The 21,214-nt window shown below is 35.2% G+C and overlaps 1 protein-coding gene across 1 annotated transcript in view; it reads right to left on the reverse strand.

Moving 5' to 3' along the window:
* LOC145252802 (uncharacterized) overlaps positions 1–21,214 on the reverse strand; it is a 203,101-nt gene that overhangs the window by 132,345 nt on the left and 49,542 nt on the right. Inside the window, exons 4-9 of the mRNA XM_080112758.1 lie at positions 20,299–20,363; positions 11,292–11,475; positions 10,083–10,213; positions 8,731–8,763; positions 7,149–7,239; positions 2,302–2,384 (exon numbers count right to left, since the gene is read on the reverse strand). Of these exons, the coding sequence (XP_079968884.1) occupies positions 2,302–2,384; positions 7,149–7,239; positions 8,731–8,763; positions 10,083–10,213; positions 11,292–11,475; positions 20,299–20,363 (587 nt within the window). The remainder of the gene's footprint in view (positions 1–2,301; positions 2,385–7,148; positions 7,240–8,730; positions 8,764–10,082; positions 10,214–11,291; positions 11,476–20,298; positions 20,364–21,214) is intronic.

Here is a 21,214-nt window from a genome sequence, read left to right on the forward strand (position 1 = left end):
TTTGGCTGTTAAGGAGTCAAAGTTCAATGATTTGACCTTTGAGAACTCTACCAAACTCCTCCGCCAATTTTAGGTATAAACAATTGAAATTTTAGATATAGGTTCCTTGGACATGGATCTAACTTAATAACATGATTTGAGCCCAAAACAATAAATGTTAAGGGGTAATAATAGGGGACAAATTATAAAAAACTGATCGTTTTTCTTTTTTTTTTTTTTTTTTTTGCTCAACATGCATCTCAAAACACCCGGGCAACGCTGGGCTGAAATGCTAGTATATATATATATTACCATAGAAAAATGTGAGCATGAAAAGTAATATGGTTAAGCTAAAACATGGAAAAGTAAAGGACTAGTTGTTAAAACTAGGAAAGAAAAAATATAATAAATTTATAACTTAAAATATTGCAGCCAGAATTGATTATATGTTATAAAATATTCTTAATGCTGCAATATTTTAAGTTATAAATTTATTATATTTTTTACTAGAATATCTTGCCCTTTTCTTTTCCAGTTTTAACAACTAGTCCTTTACTTTTCCATGTTTTAGCTTAACCATTTAACTTTTAATGCTTGCATTTTTCTATTGTAATCCATGATTTTTCCAGGCTTCCAGTAAATTCACTTGTCCTTTGTTTAATTTCAGTTTTATTTTTTTGTCTCCATAAACATAACATACACATATGTAATAACAACGTATGACACTCATCTGCTTTCAATAAAATCCCCTCCAATTATTTCCCTTTCATTCTTTCATTCTGTTTCACTTGTTACTTCTCTTTTCGTGAGCCCGGTGAATTGGTAGCAACAGTAGTCACTGAAGCGACGTGGTTGCTATGGAAACCAGTCATAAAAAACGTTGCTCACCTCCTTACATTTTCTTTAAAGATTTTGAACACCAGTAAATTCATCATAACTTTTGTTTTACTGAACGAAAATTGAAAATGTTTTTTTTTTCACAATATAGCTAAGGTGATCTATAAACTGTAATAATTGTTTGAAATTTGGTCAAAAAATGAGTGAGCAGTGAAGCTTTAAAGCAGTTCTAAATGATTAAAACTGCCACTTAACCATATATTCAAACATTACTGTTTGAATGATATATCAGCCTCAGCATCATTCTAGCAAGTTAAAGGCGGACTTTTTTTTACACATATCCACCTGAAACAAGGCAAATTTCCACAAAGACATACTGTAAATTAGAGACCATGCCTACAGTGACATTCTAAGTAGGAAGTTGAGCAGTAAGATATTTATTCACTTCACATTTAAATTTCAGAGGGTTAATACAGTCGGAAGCAGGATACGAGGAACTTGTGCAGTGAAGGTGTGAGATTTTGCTACTTGTCGTGTTAGTCAAAGGGGCACCAGCAATATAAGTATGTCAGAGCACATTCCGAAAAAGGACTTATAAAAAAGGCACAGCGATGGGACAGAGTTTGGAGCTTGGTTGACAGTCAGGGATCTATTAGAGTGGAGACTCTTTTTTTTTTTTAACCTTGTTCAATAGAGAAAGACTAGTGGGTGATGCACCGGTCCATATGATGCAAAAATATTCCATATATAGATGAATACATGGTAGCTGAAGACAGGGGTATTGCTGAAGATGCCCTATAAGTGAATGCTGACAGGCTCATCCTCAGCTATTTTTCTATCCAATCAGTGCCTTCTCGGGAGCGCTAGTATACCACTTTTCAAGCTATGGGGCACAATTTGCTACAATACTAATAGACCCAACAGTTTTTTTTTTTTAAACCCAAGTGACTATATTTTTTCATACACCTTGCATATATAGAATTACTCTTTATTTTTTTGGTGCTTGTGTAGATTAATAAGCTTTTAAAAAAATGTATTTTAGATAAAAAGGCACTATTACGTATTTATGTGTCATGTCGAAATTAGTAAAAATTCAAAAATTACAAAAAAATAATCCAATAAATGATTTGCTAGAACTATTTTTTTACAAAAAAAACAAAAAAACAATAGCGATCCGCCATTTTTTATTATGAAATTGTGGACTTTGAAATTGAAAGCAAGGGAGAGGAGTCAGGTTGGACGTCCCCTGAATTTTAAGAACTCTTTGACAGTAACAAATACAATAAATCCCTATAATTTAATAAATTCTATTTTTATTTGTAATCATTTTTCATAATTTTAAAAATTTTCATTAAATTTTGACATGACATGTAAGTACGTAATGTTTTCACCTAGAATGCATTTATTTGCAATCTCACTATTATGTACAAGCACACTGTTTTTTTTTTGTTTTTTTTTTTTGGGGGGGGGGGGTTCTGTACTTACTTTAAATTTATCACAGGTAATGGTGGGATGGCTAGCAGCTGCTTGAACTGATGTGTGTTTAAAACCTGGCCTTCAAAATCAACCTTAAAGACAAAAAGCAATAAATAAATAAATATATATATATATATTTAGTGGAGATGGTAATTAATAAAAACTGAAGAAAGTGCTCAATACTGTTGTAGAGCAAATATGGGTTTTATTTTTTATTACCGTATCTTTCTGTTAAGTTACATTATTGTTTCAGCAACTCGGCCGTTTTTTTGACCGTCTGTAGCTAAAAAAACGGCCGAGTTACATTATTGTTTCAGCTACTCGGCCATTTTTTTTGGCCGTCTGTAGCTTCCTCAGACTTCCTGTAAAAGTCTGAGGAAGCTACAACAGAAAGATATGGGAATAAAAAATAAAATGTATATATATATATATGTATAAAAATATCTTATAAATAATATAGCTAAAAAATATATTGATAACGTGTTTTAACTATTTTTCATAAATTGAAAGTCCAAAAAAATTATACAATGTTGACATACTACTGGCTGAAAATAAATGAGACAAACAAAGTAATTAACAAAAAATTGTATTAAGCGAAAGTATAGAAATAATGGGTTGGCAGTGGTTGCTTTCTCACTTTGATTCTTTTCTCAATTTTACTGATTGGACATAACGACTATGAATAGAAAAAGTTTGTACACGGTGGAACGATAAAAGTGTCGCCTTAAAGAAAACAACACCACAGCTTTATTTTAAAACTTTTATTGAAAAAAAACAATTCAGGTAACTTGATTATGTAGTAGAGCTGACATCTATTCAATGTAGCCGCCTTCAGCCTCAATCACCACCTCGATACTGGTCCGGAACTGGGAGCATGTATGATAATACAAGGAAGCCTAGATTGGTTAACTTGGTCATGAAACGTCCTGGGAACTGCAACCAATGTAGTAATGTACGTTTGCTGGCAGGGTGTTACCTGGTCGTCACTGGAACTCTTCTGCTCTACCAATGTTACAAACGATCATTTGCCAAGGAGAACCACTTGCTTCATCATGCGGATGACTCCAGGCCCCGCCCGTTTTAACAAACGGTATTCCAGAAAACAATAAAAACATACCTTAGTCTGTTGGATTTCTTCTTCTTTGTTGTTGTTCATCTCTGGTCGTAACGGCACTAGTTTCTTGGAAGGGGGGGGGAGATTTTCTTGTTTTTTCAATCAGCTCCCATCTGTAATTCTCCGGAAAATCAAATGGAGACATACCTCTTTTGTTATGCTGTTCATGCAGCGATCCATTCACTACGTAAAAAAAAAAAAAAAAACTAGCCATAGCACAAAATAGTGCCACACATGCCTTTTCCTCAAGCGCTGCCTGGAGCTCTGCGAATACTCGGTGGATGGCAGCTATCAGACTGGCTTTGGTGTTGTGGGAAGTCATGTTGGTGATGTTCTTGACGTATGACCAAATGAAGTAGTCCAGCGGGTTCAGGTCGGGGAAGGAGGGGGAGCCAGTGAGAGAAGGGAGACAAACTCATAGCACTCCTTTTGCAGCCAAGCCCAAGTCTCTGTGGAGTTGTGGGTTGGTAAAGAGTCCCATTGCTGCCACACCTAAGGTCTGCCAGTGGCCACCTGATTGCACCAGGGGATCACCACACTCTTCAGCACATCCTGATACACTTTGGCGTTGACTTTCAAGATATCAGGTGGCATGATGTGGCCTTCACTCGAAACTACACAAAAGTCTATAACCATGGCCAGAAACTTTATTGAGCTGTGCCCTCAAGCATTAACCATTTGCATTTCGAGGGTGCTAGCAATGGTCCTGCAGTCATAACTCGGATCAATAGAAAGCATAAGTTGTACAGCGGTGCATCTCTGATCTAACTCTTTGAACATTGTGTCACTTTCAGACATGATAGAAGGCTCCTATCATGCTCGGGATTTGTACACAACCGGCCAACTAATAGATAGCCTACAACAAAAAAAGAAAACCGGTTTTTATCATAATGGAAATGGACTCATGCCATATTTTCTGGGGCAACAATTTTATCATTCCACCCTGTACAGTGACACCACAGCAGTTGATCTAGCTGATTTTTCTTTTAAGGTGACTATTTAAGAATATCTGTATTGTATCACACTGCTGACCAGATTAATTATTTTTAAAAAGTAATGCATAGCAAAGTATGTTAGTGCTGTAATCTTAGAAAATTGTCTTAGAAAAAAATTCAGAAGTAATGGATTGACAGAGGCAGCTTTATCTCTCCAAGACGTCTTAGTTTCTTGCTGCTAATGTTGTAGTAATAAGTTTTGTGTGCACTCTAAAGTCCTTTTCGAAAATCTAATGTTGCAAGTTTTGTAGTAAAGATGATGCTGTATCCAACATAAGTCCAAATACATGTTGCTAGTGCTGTTGATTTAAGGGACTGGAAGAAGTAACACAAACAGAAATTAATTAACAAAAAAAAATTGGATTAACAAAAAGTACCAAAGTAATGGGTTGACAGAGGCTGCTTTCTCAATTTGCTTTTTTTCTCTCAACTCTATTGATTGGTGATAAGAAATCTAGACAGGGACAAAACAGTGTAGATCACCATAACAGTTTGTCTATAGAAAAATTTTTAAGGTGATTATTTAAGAATGTCTATATAGTATCACACTGTTGATCAGATTAAGTACTTCTTTAAATAACGTATAGCAAATTATGTTAGTGTTGTGACCTTAACAAGCCAAAAGAAATGACACTTAGATTCCGTTATAGTGTTAAAAGACCAAAAGAAATAACACAAACAGAAAGTAATTAATAAAAAAAAATCTTTTTCATGAATATCGCTCCAGATAAGACGTGAAGCCACTTAATGTAAGGAGTTAACAAGAAAGAAAGAGGATTATAGCAAAGACAGCAGATGTCTATTGACCTTAGTCTTAAAGAGACCAAGGTTATAGGTAGGAGGAAAACAGTCAGCAGGAAAAGAGTTCCACAAGCCTGCTTTTCTGGGAAAGAAGTTACTGGAATAGAAAGCAATATTAAGAGAAAGTACAGAAGTAATGGATTGACAGAGGCTGCCTCCTCACTTTACTTCTGCTGATTGTTCATAGAGTCAGAAATAGTCCATACAATGAGGGAATAGGGTAGATCACGACAACAGTTTGTCTAATATATAATAAAGTTTGTCAGTGTTGAATTTTAAACAGCCAAAAGAAATAACATGAAAAGGTAATTAAAAGAAAATATATTAACAAAAAGTACAGAAGTAATGGATCAACAGAGGTTGTTTCCTTGCTTTGCTTTTTTCCACACTTACCCTGATTGATAATAACGACGCTGTTCATCGTATATATATTATTTACTTGAAATTCATTATTGAGATGAGTATTATTTATTCATTTATTGCGGACTATTATACTCGTCTTTCTTAGTTGTTACATGACGTTTCGGCCAACTATTCCTCTGGCCTTAGTCAGGTGATAACCGCGACGGGATAGGAACTCTGAATCTTCTAACTGCATCCTCAGCAATTACTGCCTTCCATAGTTGTTGTTTTCTCACGTTTTGGCCAAGTAAGCCTCTGGCCAGCTTTGGGTAGGATTGAAACCACCATCTTTAGACAATTCTCACCTGGAACCATAGAGATTCAACGTCTCTACCCACTGCACACGAAGGGTGATCAAGGTTGAATTTTTTGGTCTTATAAATCCACGTTTATTTATTATCTGATCTTCCATGGTCGGGTCCGTACTGAATGGTATATATTTAATTGGAATTCATTATTGAGAAATAGTTATTGTGAAACAAAAACTAAGAAAGATGAGGATAATAGTTAGCAATAAATAAATTAATATGTTCATCATGTCAGGAAGAGTCCATTCAGTGATTAGATGGGGGTACATAACCGAAATAGCTACAATCACTTTTTATGAATGAGTTATGGAAGACCTTAATAGACAATAATCGGTAAATGAAGAGGTTAAAGATTTTGATAATACTTTTATGGCATTAGAAACATTTTAGGGTTAAAATCAATTTAGTATTACATAGTAATAAGGGTAAAAAAAGACATTTTAATATTTTTTCCATCTTGAGCGATACCAAAAAACAACATGGCGGTATCTCAATTGGTTTCCTCAATTTTCCTGTGAGTTATTATATGCATTGTAAAAACTAGTGTTGGGACGATTAATCGGAATCGGAGCTTTTTGGGGTATCGGAATCGGAAAAATTTGAGCCTATTTTCTGATGCCAAAACCGATTCCTTAAATTATCTTTTTTATTTGATTTTGGTTTAAGAAACATTTTCCATTGCTTGAAGTAATAATGAAATAAATATTTATAGATTTAAACTTCCAGTAAGATTAAAATTTCTAGATTACCTTCTCATAAATGTGCTTTTACGTTTGAGGAAATATAGGTACATTTAAAATGTACTTTATTTGGTAATCAGAACCAAATACCACTTTTATAGTTAAATATTTAGAGATTTATAAAGAATCGGAATCAGTAATTTAGTACAGAATCGGTAATTATATCGGAATCAGGAAAAATATTGGAATTGTCCCATCACTAGTAAAAACCCTTTTTATAAGGAGTATCCATTGTTTCTGGAGACAAGAGGAGGCAAGAACAACAACTTGCATGAAAGACAAGGAAATAGTTCCTGATCAAAAAGTGTCAAAGATCACAAAAGAACAATAAAAACAAAAAAATAAAAAATAAAAACAAAAAATAATTTTAAAAAATAAATAAAAACATAAGACAAAAATATTTAAACAATAAAAACAAAAAATTTTTTTTAAAAACATAAAACAATAAAAAACACAAAATAGTGAGAAAAACAAAATGCAAGAAGTTTCATTTTACCTCCCACACGCGAGAGCTTGGACGTGCACAGAAGATGAGAGGTGTTGAAACTGTTGAATTATAGTAAAAAGTTGTCCCAAATGCCCCCTCTCTGAAATAGAAAACAAATTGTTATATTGAGGCAGAGTAACAAGATAAAGAACTAAAAACACTTGGGGTAGGGATTATATTCCTGAAATATTGTGCTATTCTGGCGTCATGCGTATGATTTTAGTGATCAATGCGAAACGAGTAGGATTTCTTTCTCATTATTTATTAATCTATGTGCATATGTTTACAGGGTTCTATGTTATAATGAACAAATTTATCTTTAGTTGACCTTTGACAAGTAAAAATTTTCATTTACTAGGCAAATAGAAAAGTTACTAGCCAAACCACATGATTTTTAGAATATGACATCTTCGTTCTGTGATGAGTACGTATATCATAAAGACTTTTGTTTTTTTTTTAATAAGTGTAATTCTAAATATACAACAAATTTTATATTGATACTTGATGGTATAAAGATTCAAATTTCTTCAGGTGTTTTTTTAAACAGCCTTCATCAAACAAAAAAGTAAAAGTACAGGGAAAACAGTCAAAAGGTTCTATTAAACTTTTATTTAAATAATTTAACTTTGTTCGTTTTATTAATCTAAAAATGTTGAAAAGATACTTTTCACTCAGCCGTGAGTTTTGGAAGATTTTCAGTGAAAGAAATGCAATCGCCAAAAGATAAGCGTTTCATTATTTCTAGTCGCCACTTTGAAAATTCACTCGCAATGTAGAGCCCTGGTTTATATATTTATATGGACAGGATTCACTCCTAAACTAATTAACCAACCATTATGAATTTTGAAACATAAGTATTCTAGGCATAAAATTTAGTATCATCATTTATTGATTTTTAATCTTCGTAAGGCAACATTTTACCTATTCTAGGAGGAACATTCTTAGAGTACACACACACACGAATTCTTAAAAAAAACAAAAAACAATGAATTTCAGGGATTTTGCAGTACATACAACAAAACGAAAAAGTGGTAAAAAAAAAACAAAAAAAAAAAAAACAAATATATAACATAACTGTTACCAAAGGCAAGATAAGTTACTCTTATCTACCGGAATAAGTTTTCTGTGTTTTAAGATATTTTACAGCTTTTATTCAGTTCGAAAATAAGTAGCGTCAAGTTAAACCAATAACAATATAGTCAACAAGAACGTGTTTTTTTGGAAAGTCAGTAATGACTCAAAACTAAAAAAAAATAAAATACTGATTTAAAGCCACCCAATAAGTGTCATCATGCATGAATTTCTATCAGTATTTTTTTTTATTTTCATGATTTAAGCTATTATCAAGACTTCCTAGATGAACATCTGATGTCAGCCATTCTAACTTACCAACATGGCACTACTTGTGTTTCGAATTACATAGACGCTTTAAAATGTTAGACTACACTAAAATTACCCAGGTAAGTAGAAAAGTAACTTATCTTGCCTTTGGTAACATTTATTTGTTTTATATTTGTTTTTGACCACTATTTCGTTTTGTTGTATATACTGCAACATCTCCTGCATTTCTAAAAATAAATGAATAGATTACCTTAGTTTTTTACCAATCTGAAAATATTTGGCTCTGAAATAGAAAAAAATATTTTATAAAAGAATTTGAAATAGTATCACCTACAGTAAGGATTAAACATTTGATTAAAAAAAAAAACTGTCACTTAGAACTGATTGTAACTCAACACCTTTATCGATTGCACCAGGTGTCAATGAATAACAGCCATGATGAGAATACAATTTATCAATGTTCATCTCAAAAAATCTGAAACAATACAATATTTATCGACAAAAATGCTACCCAGCAGAAACGATGCAAACATACCATTAAAATAGATGCGCCTCATCACTGGATATCTATTTAAATTATACGCAGGACCCATGGAAAATTAATGTTAAACCAATTATTATTATTGTTATGATTATGGTGATGATAAATAATAATAAGAAGAAGAAGAATATATTGTCCAATTTCTACTGTACACTCTTTAACCCTTATCCTCGAGTGGTCTCTTGACCTTGATAATGTGGTGATGCCTGTGTAAAAAAAAAGAAAAAAAAAGAAAAAAAAAAAAAAAAAAAGAAGAAGAAGGCGTCACATGATCTTTTCCTCGTACCACAAACAAACATGTCGAAGCACCAGCGTCCTCTAATGCCACAAAAAATGATTACGAAACTCATAAAACAATAAAAGTTTGAGGATGGAGACAATAAGAAAAAGATGGCGATGATGATAATAGTCGTGTTGAAATTGGAAACCTTGTTAGTAAAATGTAAGTAACACATGGGTAGTCTGAGAAGGGAGAGAAGAAGGAGAAGAAGAAACAAGAAAAAGGGAGAAAAAAGGAGGAAGAAGAAAAAAAGGACGAAGAAGAAAAAAGATGATGATGATGATGACAATAAGAAATTTATTCTATTTAATATGAAACATTTTGCGTTGCTCACACACGAACATATCAAGGCACCAGCATCCTCTAATGCCACAGAAAATGATTATGAAGCTCATGAGATGATAAAAGTTTGAGGAGGAAGACAGCAAGAAGAAAAAGAAGAAAAAGAAGAAAGGAAGAAGAGGAAGACATCAACAACAGCAGTAAAATTTAATTGGAAATATTGTCAGTAAAGCATAAACAGCACCCAAGTAGTTTGAGGAAGAAAAATAAAGAAAAAGAAAAAAAGGAAAAAGATGAAGAAGGAATAAAAAAGAAGGAAGAAGAAAAAAAGAAAAATTAAAGAGGAGAAGAAAGAGGGAAAAGAAGAAGAAAGGAGAAGAAGTAGGAGGAAGAAGAGAAAGAAAAAGGAGGATAAAATAAAGAAAGAAGGAAGGAAGAAAAAAAAAGATGACGAAATGTATTCTATTTAATTAGAGACATTTCACAAAGTGTTGCTCACCTGTCGGTAAAGCACAAGTAGCACCTGCTGAGTGTTGAAAGCAGAAGTCGTTCGCCCGCCCAATCCATCTGCACAACGGCTGAGTCCAAGTTTAAGATGACCTCAAGTGGTTGAGTAAACAGATTCTTAGCCTGAAAAGAAAAATTAAAAAATAGAACAACATTTGGATAAGTTGAATTATTTATACGACAATTCTCATGTTTTCAAAACGTTTCTGTCAATGTAACCTCCGATCTTTTTCAGGTCTATCTTGTCAAACTCGAGAATCTTCCCATCAAATTTGGAAATCTGCACAGAATTAAGTATCACAAAAAACGTTCAAGACAGGTAAGTGACAACTAATAAAAATTGCCTGAATCGGTCCATCCGTATTCCCAGTAGTGATGCCTAGGGCTTCCAATTCTAATAAAAAGCAGCAAAAGGTGGGGAAAACCAGCTCCCCCAAGAGATTTAGCATAACTTCAAGCAGGCTATAGTACAAGAAAAATTACCGTAATATACATTCATTATCAGGGACACGGTTCTCATCTTGATTAACCTCTGACCTCCTTCAGATGTAAACAGATATTAAACTGAAAATGATGATGTCAAACTTGGGAATTTGTACAGAATTTCGAAACCCTTTATTTAATCCATAAGGATGTCATGCTTTCATTCGGTCAGCCGTGACCAAGTAGAAGTCTTAAGTAATCTGCAATTTTATTCTTAGCATCACTCACACTGAGGATTGAATCTTCAACCTCCAGAAGAGTTATTTAGAACTGGAGTTACTTAGTACTTTATCAGTTACACCACAGGTCATTGTGGACTGAAACGTTGTGAGAATTTTACTCAAGATGAAAACAGTAGTCCAAATAATTTGAATTATCAATCCTCATCTCAAAAATTCAGAAACATATTACAAATTTTTAATTAATTGGAATTCAATTTATGGTGTTGTTCATTGCTCAACTAACAATCTCTTTTACCTTTATGATCTAGTAGTCCTGAATGGAAATCGATGTTCCCTTCTAAAAGGTAAAGTAAAAATTAAATAATTTTAATTGTTTTATATAACGTATATTGTCTTTCATAATTGACAACTGTAAATAAATAAAACACAAAAAAAAAAATAAAATAATTAACCGTCGATATGTTTGGAAGTTTAATCCATTGGTTTTGAAATAAAATAATATATATTCTAATAAAGGGCAAAAATAAAAGCGTTACCTTTGATGTTGAGATGTATGCAATAGAGACAGTTCCCATATTGTCACCAATGAAAAACTGTGACCCAGAAGCATTCCAGGCCACTGCTGTCACAATACGACCAACATGGATGTTGGACATGCGTAACTTTTCAGGCTTGGATCTTTTATCAATGTTGGTGCCCATAACAAAAACTTGACCCATACTGAAAACGAAAAACATTTAAAATATATCACATTACTATGAGAACATATGATAAAAAACAAAATGCCGGGAATTATTCTCTATTACAGTAGATAAAGTTAGGACTTTATTTGATAAAAAAAAAAAAAAGTTAGGACTTTATTTAAAAAAAAAAAAAAGTTAGGACTTTATTTAAAAAAAAAAAAAAGTTAGGACTTTATTTAAAAAAAAAAAAAAGTTAGGACTTTATTTAAAAAAAAAAAAAAGTTAGGACTTTATTTAAAAAAAAAAAAGTTAGGACTTTATTTAAAAAAAAAATGTAAATTAAATATATTTACACATTTGAACGTAACGACTTTTATTCTATAAATAGATAGGCACACGTGAACAAGTTATCCGGAAATAGAAATCTTTCGCTCTAGAAAGACACGCCAATATGCCAGTTGGCAAAAACGGACGCCAAACCATTATGGCAAACAGACGTTAAGTATTTTAAAATTCATCCTAACAAATGTTTTTCATGTTACCTTGTTTAAACTTGTTTTTCTTGTTTTATTTATGTATATGTATTTATTTGCTCTACTTTTCCTGTCTTATTCGTCACCCCCCCCCCTTCGCGACTGCTATTGAAACAGGCAAAACATTGCTCAGCCATGCTACAAAGTAAACTAGCGATAAAAAACCAAAATGCCGGGAATTATTTTCTCTATTACAGTAGATAAAGTTAGGACTTTATTTAAGTAATATACTTAATATATACTATTACCATAAGCTTGCTTATATTGAAAATGCTTGCTTCCTGGCTAGCCAATCAAACCATCTAATATAGTTGGTCTTATTTAATTATATTCAAAATATAATAGTGACATTAGCAAAGAAAAAGTCACCTATGAAAACGAACCTCCTAAATTAAAACCTTGAATAATTATCTAAACTCAAATGTAAATTAATTATTAAGCCGCCTTTACAAATTGCTAAAAGTTAATTATTGGATTTTAATTATAAGGTGAAGCTCCAATGATTCAAACTCGAGATAGATAATGACAAAAACTTCCACCCATTAATATGGGAGGGGTGATTATCATCAAAAGTGCAAAAGTGTCCTGAATTGATAATTTAGCACCGGACTTTACTACTTAGATATTAATAAGTTACTTGTACCCATTCCCCTCCTCCCCGTTTTTTCTTTTTTTTTTTTTTTTAATGGAGAGTAGATAATACAGTGGATGTGTTATCGGCAGCTCCAGTAACTCTCGCTTCTCCTTTTTTGTCCCTCAGTCCTCATTCAAATGAGTGATTTTTCTGACAAAGGGTGAAGAAAAAGCTGCTTAAAGGTCGGTAGTACTTGGTAAACAGTAGTCTGAGATGTCAGAAATTTTTCTGTCTATGTCTATCCTTGTGGCCATGTCACTAGTAAGGGTGCTAGAGGTAAACATTTTGTCTGGGCTGACGTTATCTGCCTGATAGTCAGGGACCCGAACCTTGGATTAACAACTAAGGAGGCTGTCCTATCAACAGGCGCAAAGTACTGGGACTGCTGTATTGCTATTTGATGTATGGATTCTGGACCATGCAGTACTCTCTGGTGGGGCCTCTCGATGCCATACTAGTGAGTAATTGTTACGGCTTTACCTTTTCATGTGCTACAAAAAAAAAAAAAAAATTTCCTGTCTTTTTCTCTCTTACTTTCCCTCTCTGTACTGCTCTAACTAGGTATGCTGCCCTGTTCCACAAATCCCAAAACCTCAACATGAAATATCTCCAGAAAAAAACTCGAATAACCCTAGAACCCCATCTTCCAACGTAGACCCCTACTACCAGGTCTTCTTCTCCAACATCAGGGGTCTACATTCCAACCTTCCAGAGGTTAAAACCCAATTACAGGAGACGACACTGGACATATTCTTTCTAAGCGAAACTGGAATAGGGCCGACCACTTCCCTAGATGAGTTCATAATTAATGGATACTCTAACTTAACAGCTAAATCTGACCCCCAAGATCGCCATAGGCATGGAATATGTGCCTACATTAAAGATGGCTTCCCGTGTGGCAGGGATATCTCTAGAGAAGATCCTAATTTACCCTATATGTGCTTCCGGGTTGCACTTGCTAACACCACTGCATTTATATTTGCCCTCTATTGGCCCCATAACAGCGGAGTTACTATGTTTAAGATTATATCTGAGAAAATAGACCACATCCTCTCTGATCATCCCTCGGCTAACATCCACATCTGTGGTAACTTCAACGTCCATAACGTGGAATGGCTGACCCATTCAAATAAGACAGACAATGAGGGGAGGTTTTGTCATGATTTTGCCATTGCTTATGACCTCCCTCAGATTGTTCGTGAACCCACCCGTGTGCCCAATACTACTGGTCAATATGCAAGCCTTCTAGACCTTTTTCTCTCTACTTCCCCTGAGCTATGTTGATGTTCCGTTCATTCTCCTCTAGGATCCTCCAACCACGCCGTCGTATCAATTAAGATAAAAATGAAATGTAATAGGTCCCCAGACGTACTGTATACCGATACTCCATGACTGGGATAGCTTCCGTACATTCATATCTGATTTACCTCTGCATTCCATGTTTAAAAAGGATGTGTCCTCTATAGTATCAGATCTGACTGAATGGTTAATTGTAGGCATAGACCTATTCATACCATCTAAAAAATTCCAACAAAAACCTAAGAGTCAGCCATGGTTCTCCCCAGAATGTGCTGCTGCTATCACGCACAGAAATCACTTTTTCCATAACTACCAACGTAATAGATGCACTGAGATTAAAGCTGCTTTCAGGACTGCCAGCAACCACTGTAAAAGAGTAATAAAAAATGCAAGAGAGCTATATGCCCAATCTGTTAAATCTAAAGTAGCTGATCAGCGGCTTGGTTCCCACCAGTTTTGGCAAATAACAAATAGGATCCTGAACAGAAGTGTGCGTTCTATCCCAACCATTATCAATGGACCAGAGGTCATCTCGTCAGCATCAGACAAGGCCAAACTATTTGCAAAGAACTTTGCAGCTAATTCTACCCTATGCGACGAAGGCCATCAACTCCCCATATTTCCTCCTATAACACAGAACACGCTAGGTAACATACAAATATCTGTCCATGAGGTCGCCAAGCTAATCAAGAACCTTGATTCCAGTAAAGCAACTGACCCTGACGGCATCCCAATTATAGTGTTAAAAAAGCTTCAACCAGAACTTGCTCCCATACTTACAAAACTGTTTAAGCGTTGCCTTAAGGAGAAGTGCTTTCCGACTCCCTGGAAAACCTCATCAGTATGCCCTGTACTTAAGAATTCAGGTGATAAATCATCTCCCTCTCAGTACAGACAAATACGTCTCCTGTGTGTTATGAGTAAGTTGCTGGAATCCATATTAAATAGAGAAATAGTCAACCACCTCAGCAGAAACAACCTTCTTAGTGACACACAATATGGTTTCCGTTCTGCAAGATCTACCGCAGATGTGCTGTTATATCTCACAGGATTAGTGAATCTCTTCACAAAGGCTTCCTTTCTAGGGCAATTGCTCTTGACATATCAAAGGCCTTCGACAAGGTATGGCATAAGGGTCTACTTCACAAGATTTCCAGCTACGGTATAACTGGAAATGTTTTCTCAATCATTAAATCATTTCTCTCCGATTGGCTCATAAGAGTAGTGGTCGATGGACAAAAATCAGAGGCCTGCAGTATTAATGCTGGAGTCCAACTCTCTTCCTTATCTACATCAATGACCTCCCTAAACACATACTTAAATCATTCGTTGATATCTATGCTGATGACACAACCATCTACGGCAACACATCAAAGGCTGTAAATGACAAAGTTCTCTCTGAGTCTCTCTCTGATCTCGAGCACGTGGTTCAGTGGGGGAAGACGTGGCTGGTTACCTTTAATGCATCTAAAACCAAACTCCTATCTTTACATCATCAACGCTCTGATCCCCATCTGGCATCAATTGAAATGGATGGCTCTCATCTAGGAGAAGCCCCGTGTTTTGACAAGCTTCTGGGTTTGACCTTTACTCCTGATCTGAAATGGAACACAAACATTAATTCTGTTGCCAAGGTCGCTGGAGAGATGGTGGCATCCTTCTACCGCTCCAGAAGATATCTCACTACTGATGCAATTCTCTATCTATATAAAAGCCAAGTACATCCAAGGATGGAATACTGCTGCCATATCTGGGCAGGAGCTGCCAAAAACAGCCTATCATGCCTTGACAGAGTACAAAATAGACTTCATGGCTTAGTGGGGGATGGCCTTTTCTCTACCCTGCAACCTCTCTCCCACAGAAGAGACGTTGTGAGCCTTTCCTTGTTTTATCGTTATTTCCATGGTAGGTGCTCGTCTGAACTCCAATCTTAGGTCCCCCCTCGCCAATCTTTCATGAAAAACACCCGTCTAGCTGAATCCACTGTGAAAAATTTCCCCCACTCTTTATCTGTGCCTAAATCAAAACGTGGATTCCATGAACAAAGCTTCTTTCTTAGAACTGCACGCCTGTGGAACTCTGTTCCGTCTACCTGCTTCTCATCTGACTACAATTTGGATGTCTTCAAGTCCAACGTTAACAAATTCCTAATGAACCACCCTCTTAAGTAAACACTTTATTAAATCTCCACACTAACATACTGTACTTGTACTGAGTGGCTTCCGGGCCTTGATAAGTGGTGACCACCGTGTAAAAAAAAAAAAGAAAAAAAAAAGGTTAGGGTTGTGGTGGTGGTGGTGGTGGTGGTGAACAATGATAATGATGTGGATTGATAACAAAGTTTGAATCTGATTGGACGAATAGTGACACTGTCTCTTATGGATGTTGGCAACCTTCATGTGGTCCCTCTTACGAGTAATTTTGGAAAAATATAAGAAATTAATGCTAAATCAAACAAAATCCAAAAAAGTTGCATCAAGCAAAGATGATATCATTTAATAGACACCTAAAGATATGCAAACACGACGTAAGAAGTTCCAACTATAAATGAAGAAAGCCAAAAATGCATGTAATAGATAGTTTGAAAAAGTCTCCTCCCCATGTTAAGAATGGTTTTCTAATAAAGCCCTCCCTCCTTCTCATGTTAAGAATAGTTTTCTAAATACTAACGTTTTTATTTCAGCATGGTCCGTAAACTGCACAAATACCAACAAAGAAAAAAAATCACTAAGACAAATTCAAGCCATTCAGCAAAACTCACGACACTTCGCCAATCTCAGAAGTGTTTGGTCAAACTCACAGAAGATAACATGAGCACTCATACTTTCTACGGTGTCAAACAACTGCACCCAAAGTAAATTCAAACTTTAACCTAGGAATGCGCCTGATGACACATGAGGCAGTCAAAGTATAAAATCATTTTTGATCTGAAGCCAAATCTACAACTTCTTCCCATTGCAATTTAATCTCAATTGTCTGCTTCCAGTTTTTTTTTTTTTTTTTGATTACATTTTCACCCCCAAACAAGGCACATTGTCACTTTGATGTAGAGGGCTACTATTAGGGACATAAGCTACAGGGGTACTATGTGGAGAGTTGGGCCGCAAGATGTTGGTTCATGTTACACTTGAACTTCTGCATGTCAGTACAGTTGAGGAAGCAGGAACCCGGAAGTAGCGGTTCTGGGGAAGAAACTACTAGAATAGAAGGCTCTCTTACATCTAGGGATCTCAACTGTGAAGGGGTGGGATTTTGCTGCTTGTCGGGTTTGTCGGGGGTATTTACGCCGAGGGGGTACAAGTGCTTTTTTTTTTTTTTTTATTACATTTTCACCCCAAACAAGGCAAATTGCCACTTTGGTGTAGGGGGCTACTATCAGGGGCAACAACTACTGGGGTACTATGTAGGGATTTGGGCAGCAAGGTGTCGGTTCACGTTACACTTGAACTTCTGCACGTCAGTACTGTTGGGGAAGCAGGGACCTGGAATGGAATTCCAGAGTCTTGCGGTTCTGGGGAAGAAACTATTGGAGTAAAAAGATCTTTTACATCTAGGGACCTCTACAGTGTGGGGGTGGGATCTAGTAGCCTGTCGGGTTTGTCGAGGGTGCTCACGTCGTGGGGGCACAAGTGATTGCAGTTCGTCAGAGCATTCACCACTAAAATACTTGTAGAAAAGGCAGAGGGATGCAACATTTCGTCGATGGGACAGAGGCTGAAGCTTAGATGTCAGTTCAGGGCCTATCAGGTTTGCGACTCTTTGTAGAACAGGCAAAGGGATGCTACATTTCGTCGATGGGACAGAGGCTGAAGCTTGGATAACTGTTCAGGACCTATCAGGTTGGCGACTCTTTTGAACCTTGTCTAGGAGTGAGAGACTAGTAGCAGATGCACCGGCCCAAAGTTCATCTTTCATCTTCCTCTCCTTTTTCCATCAAAGGTCCACTGAAGCATGTGGTTAGCAATTCTCTCTGGAGCCAATCTTAGAGTATGTCCAAGTCAGTCTAGACATGGATTGTAAATTATTGACGATACCACTTATTGGCTAGTACGGCCTATCTTCTTGGTTAGTAATTTGATCCCTAGAATCTTTCTAGGGCACTTCGAATCAAAAGCATCTGATTTCTTCTCTTGGTTGATTTTGAGATGCCAAGTTTCACTTCCACGTAGCAGTGTTAAAAAGATATTGTTATAAAATCTTAATTTGGATTTGAGGGTGAATTTTTTTGTTTCCTCCATATCTTTCAGGGCTGGTTAAATGCTACTGAGGCTTTAACTATCCTGCACTGCAATTCATAGTCCATACTGCCTTCCTTGTTTCAACAAAAAAGAGGAATTATCATACTGTTAATATTATTTATATTTTCATCTATATAAATAAAAATTTGAAAACTTAAGTCAGCACGCAGTTATCAAAAGGTTGCCTACCCCCTATTTTAGAGGTTAAAGTTTCAATCCCCAGTGCAACAAATAATTTTTTAAAATTGCTTAAGACTTCTATCCAATCAGAGCTGACTGAACGAGAGCAAGCTACCCGGATAGATTAAATAAAGGGTTCCGTTTGTTGGGCATTCCATACAGATTACAAAATTCAACACAAAGATTTCAGAGTTCAATAAATCATACCTGAAGAAGGTGGGAGGATACATCGGTCAAAACGTTGTGAGAACAATTAAGACGAGAATAGTAATTCAAATAATGCAAATTGCTTCTTTTTTTATTCGCCTGAGAAAATCTGTTTTTCTGACACATTTAGAGAATGGAGAAGGAAAGGGGGGTTACCGGCTTTAGTTAAGTATCGCACTTCTTTGTTTGCAAAGCCATTTAACAGAAGTGACCTCAGAAAAATTATCTTACTTAGACTTAGGAACTCCCATGTCTAGCGACGCATGAAGCAGTCAAAGTATACCATATACAGTTTTTCTCCAGTTTCTTTTCATTGGAATCAAATCTCTCTCAATTGTCAGCTTCCAATTCATATTTGATCTTCCTCTTCTTTTCCATCAAAAGTTCATTGAAGGACTTGGTTGGCAATTTTTTCTGATGCCAATCTTAGGGTATGTCTCAGCCTGTCTAGACATCGTTTGCAGATTATTGACGATACTACCTGTTCGTTACTGCGATCTCTAACTTCTTGGTTAGTAATTTGATCACTCTATTTTATCCCTAGAATATTTCTAAGGCACTTGGAATCAAACGCATCTGATTTCTTCTCTTGGTTGATTTTGAGATGCCAAGTTTCGCTTCCACGTAGCAGTGTTAAAAAGATGCTGCTGTTATAAAATCATAATTTGGATCTCAGTTTTTTGCTTTTCCAAATTCAAATTTATACGAACCTACAGTAATGCTTTTTTGTTGAAAACTTGTTAAACATTTAAAACAAAAAGCAGGGTCAAGCTGATTACAAGCATTATTACATTATTAAAAAAAATCTTAAAATGTATTAAAAAAAACAAAAAGAACACATACATAATAAAGTGTGTTCCAATCTGTCACCATAGTAATAATTTGGTAATTTTTTTAAGATTAATAAAAAAAAAATTAGGCACTTGTACAGTTTAGTCAAGACATTAAAAAATGAAAATATCGAAAAAAGGTTATATTGTACGTATCCGTTTTGGACTGAAGATCTCCGAAAAAAAAATTTCATTTAATTTGATCGAGTATTTTTTTTTTTACAGCAGAAAAACACGTTCTTATGAGAGCACGTTGAAGTCAGCCATTGTGAAATTTGCTGAACCTGAACAACATGCCACGGGGAGATAACTCAATGTAAAGTGCCAACACTCCCTCCCCATCTTTAATTCTAGTTTTTCTTCCTAACAATCGAACCTTTTGCTCGGTATCATAACAAATTGTTTTTTCGCTGTAAAAAAAAAAAAACCTACTTGATGAAATTAAGTGAAATTTTTTTTCAGAGAACTTCGTTCCATAACGGATACGTGAAATATAATCTTTTTTCAATATTTTCATTTTTTAATGTCTTGACTAAACTGTACAAGTACCAAAAATTATTCAAACAGAATTTTTTTAATAAGATTTGTCAAAAGATCTCAGAAACATCTTTAAGAAATTTGAAATTAAAAATTAAAAAAAAAAAAAACAGATAAACATGGTTTCAAAGACAAAGTTCAGGATGCAAATATTTTATTAAAAATCATTACATTTTTTTTTAACTTGATTTTTTTTTTAATTATTAATTTTGGATAATAAAATCAAGTAGAACATGAGAGGATGAACTAGAGTGAAAGAGGGATAAATAAAAACCTGGCCAGAGATAAGTTAGATTGGAAGTCAATTTCTTAAAGTTGTTTAACACATGCCAGCATGTAAAACCGAGACTCTAAATTCTGTTTTTATGATTTGATCAAAATAAAGAAAAATAACTTGGTTACCTGTTGGCAAATCCCACATTGTTATCTATCGGACTAAGAGAGACAAGGTGAATCGGGTCTGTTTTCTGCAAAGAGTAACATTTTTCTTTATTAAATAAATATAAATAAAAACAAAAAATTATAAAATATATTATTTCTTTATTGGAATCCTTTGAGAGAAGTAATTTGTGTATTTATTTGCGATCTGTTATCTTCATCTTCATGATTGTTATTTCACCACGTTTCGGACGACTCATCTTATGGCCTTCTTCAGGTAATTAACCATGACACAACAGTGCTCGTGGTGCAATGGACAGAGGCGTTGAGTCTCTACGGTTCCACGTGAGCATTGTCTGAATATAGCTGTTTCAATCCTATCCGAAGCAGGCCAGATGATTAGCTAGTCAAAATTATCTCCTCCTTTGGGAGAGAGGATTGGTTTATGGTCAATATCATGAAGTGTGTTTTCACTGGGGAATGTCAATGGGTTTTATCATGGCTATTTTTGTACCCATCCATGAGCACCCCCTCTCCAACTTTTTTTTTTTTTTTTTTTTTTACAACAGATGGGATTTCCATGTTAAGCTGTTCTTGTGTCACATCCAGACTTGGTGGGAAGTCAAGAAAATATCCTCCATTTCTTTACTGCTAGGAGGAACTCAGTTTCCACACACAGCTTTGTTATGTATTGGGACCCTAGGACAGTAAGTAGAGATTATATTTACTAGTACAAATTTTGGCAAGGGTAACATAATGTGCATATCAGGATAACCTGACAGAAATAGATCCAGCTGCAGGTGGCATGATTGAAGCAGGTAGAGTTAAGAGTTACCTCTCTAGACAAAACGTACTCGATAGTCAGGTGTCGAATAATATTACATATGTAAGAGCATATATGGGCGTGTGTGAAAATAGCAGAAGCTGCTGAAAGATAGCT

This window comes from Euprymna scolopes, chromosome 29 (assembly GCF_053919585.1).
Source record: "Euprymna scolopes isolate OS-2025 chromosome 29, ASM5391958v1, whole genome shotgun sequence".
In the NCBI taxonomy this organism is placed as follows: Eukaryota; Metazoa; Mollusca; class Cephalopoda; order Sepiida; family Sepiolidae; genus Euprymna; species Euprymna scolopes.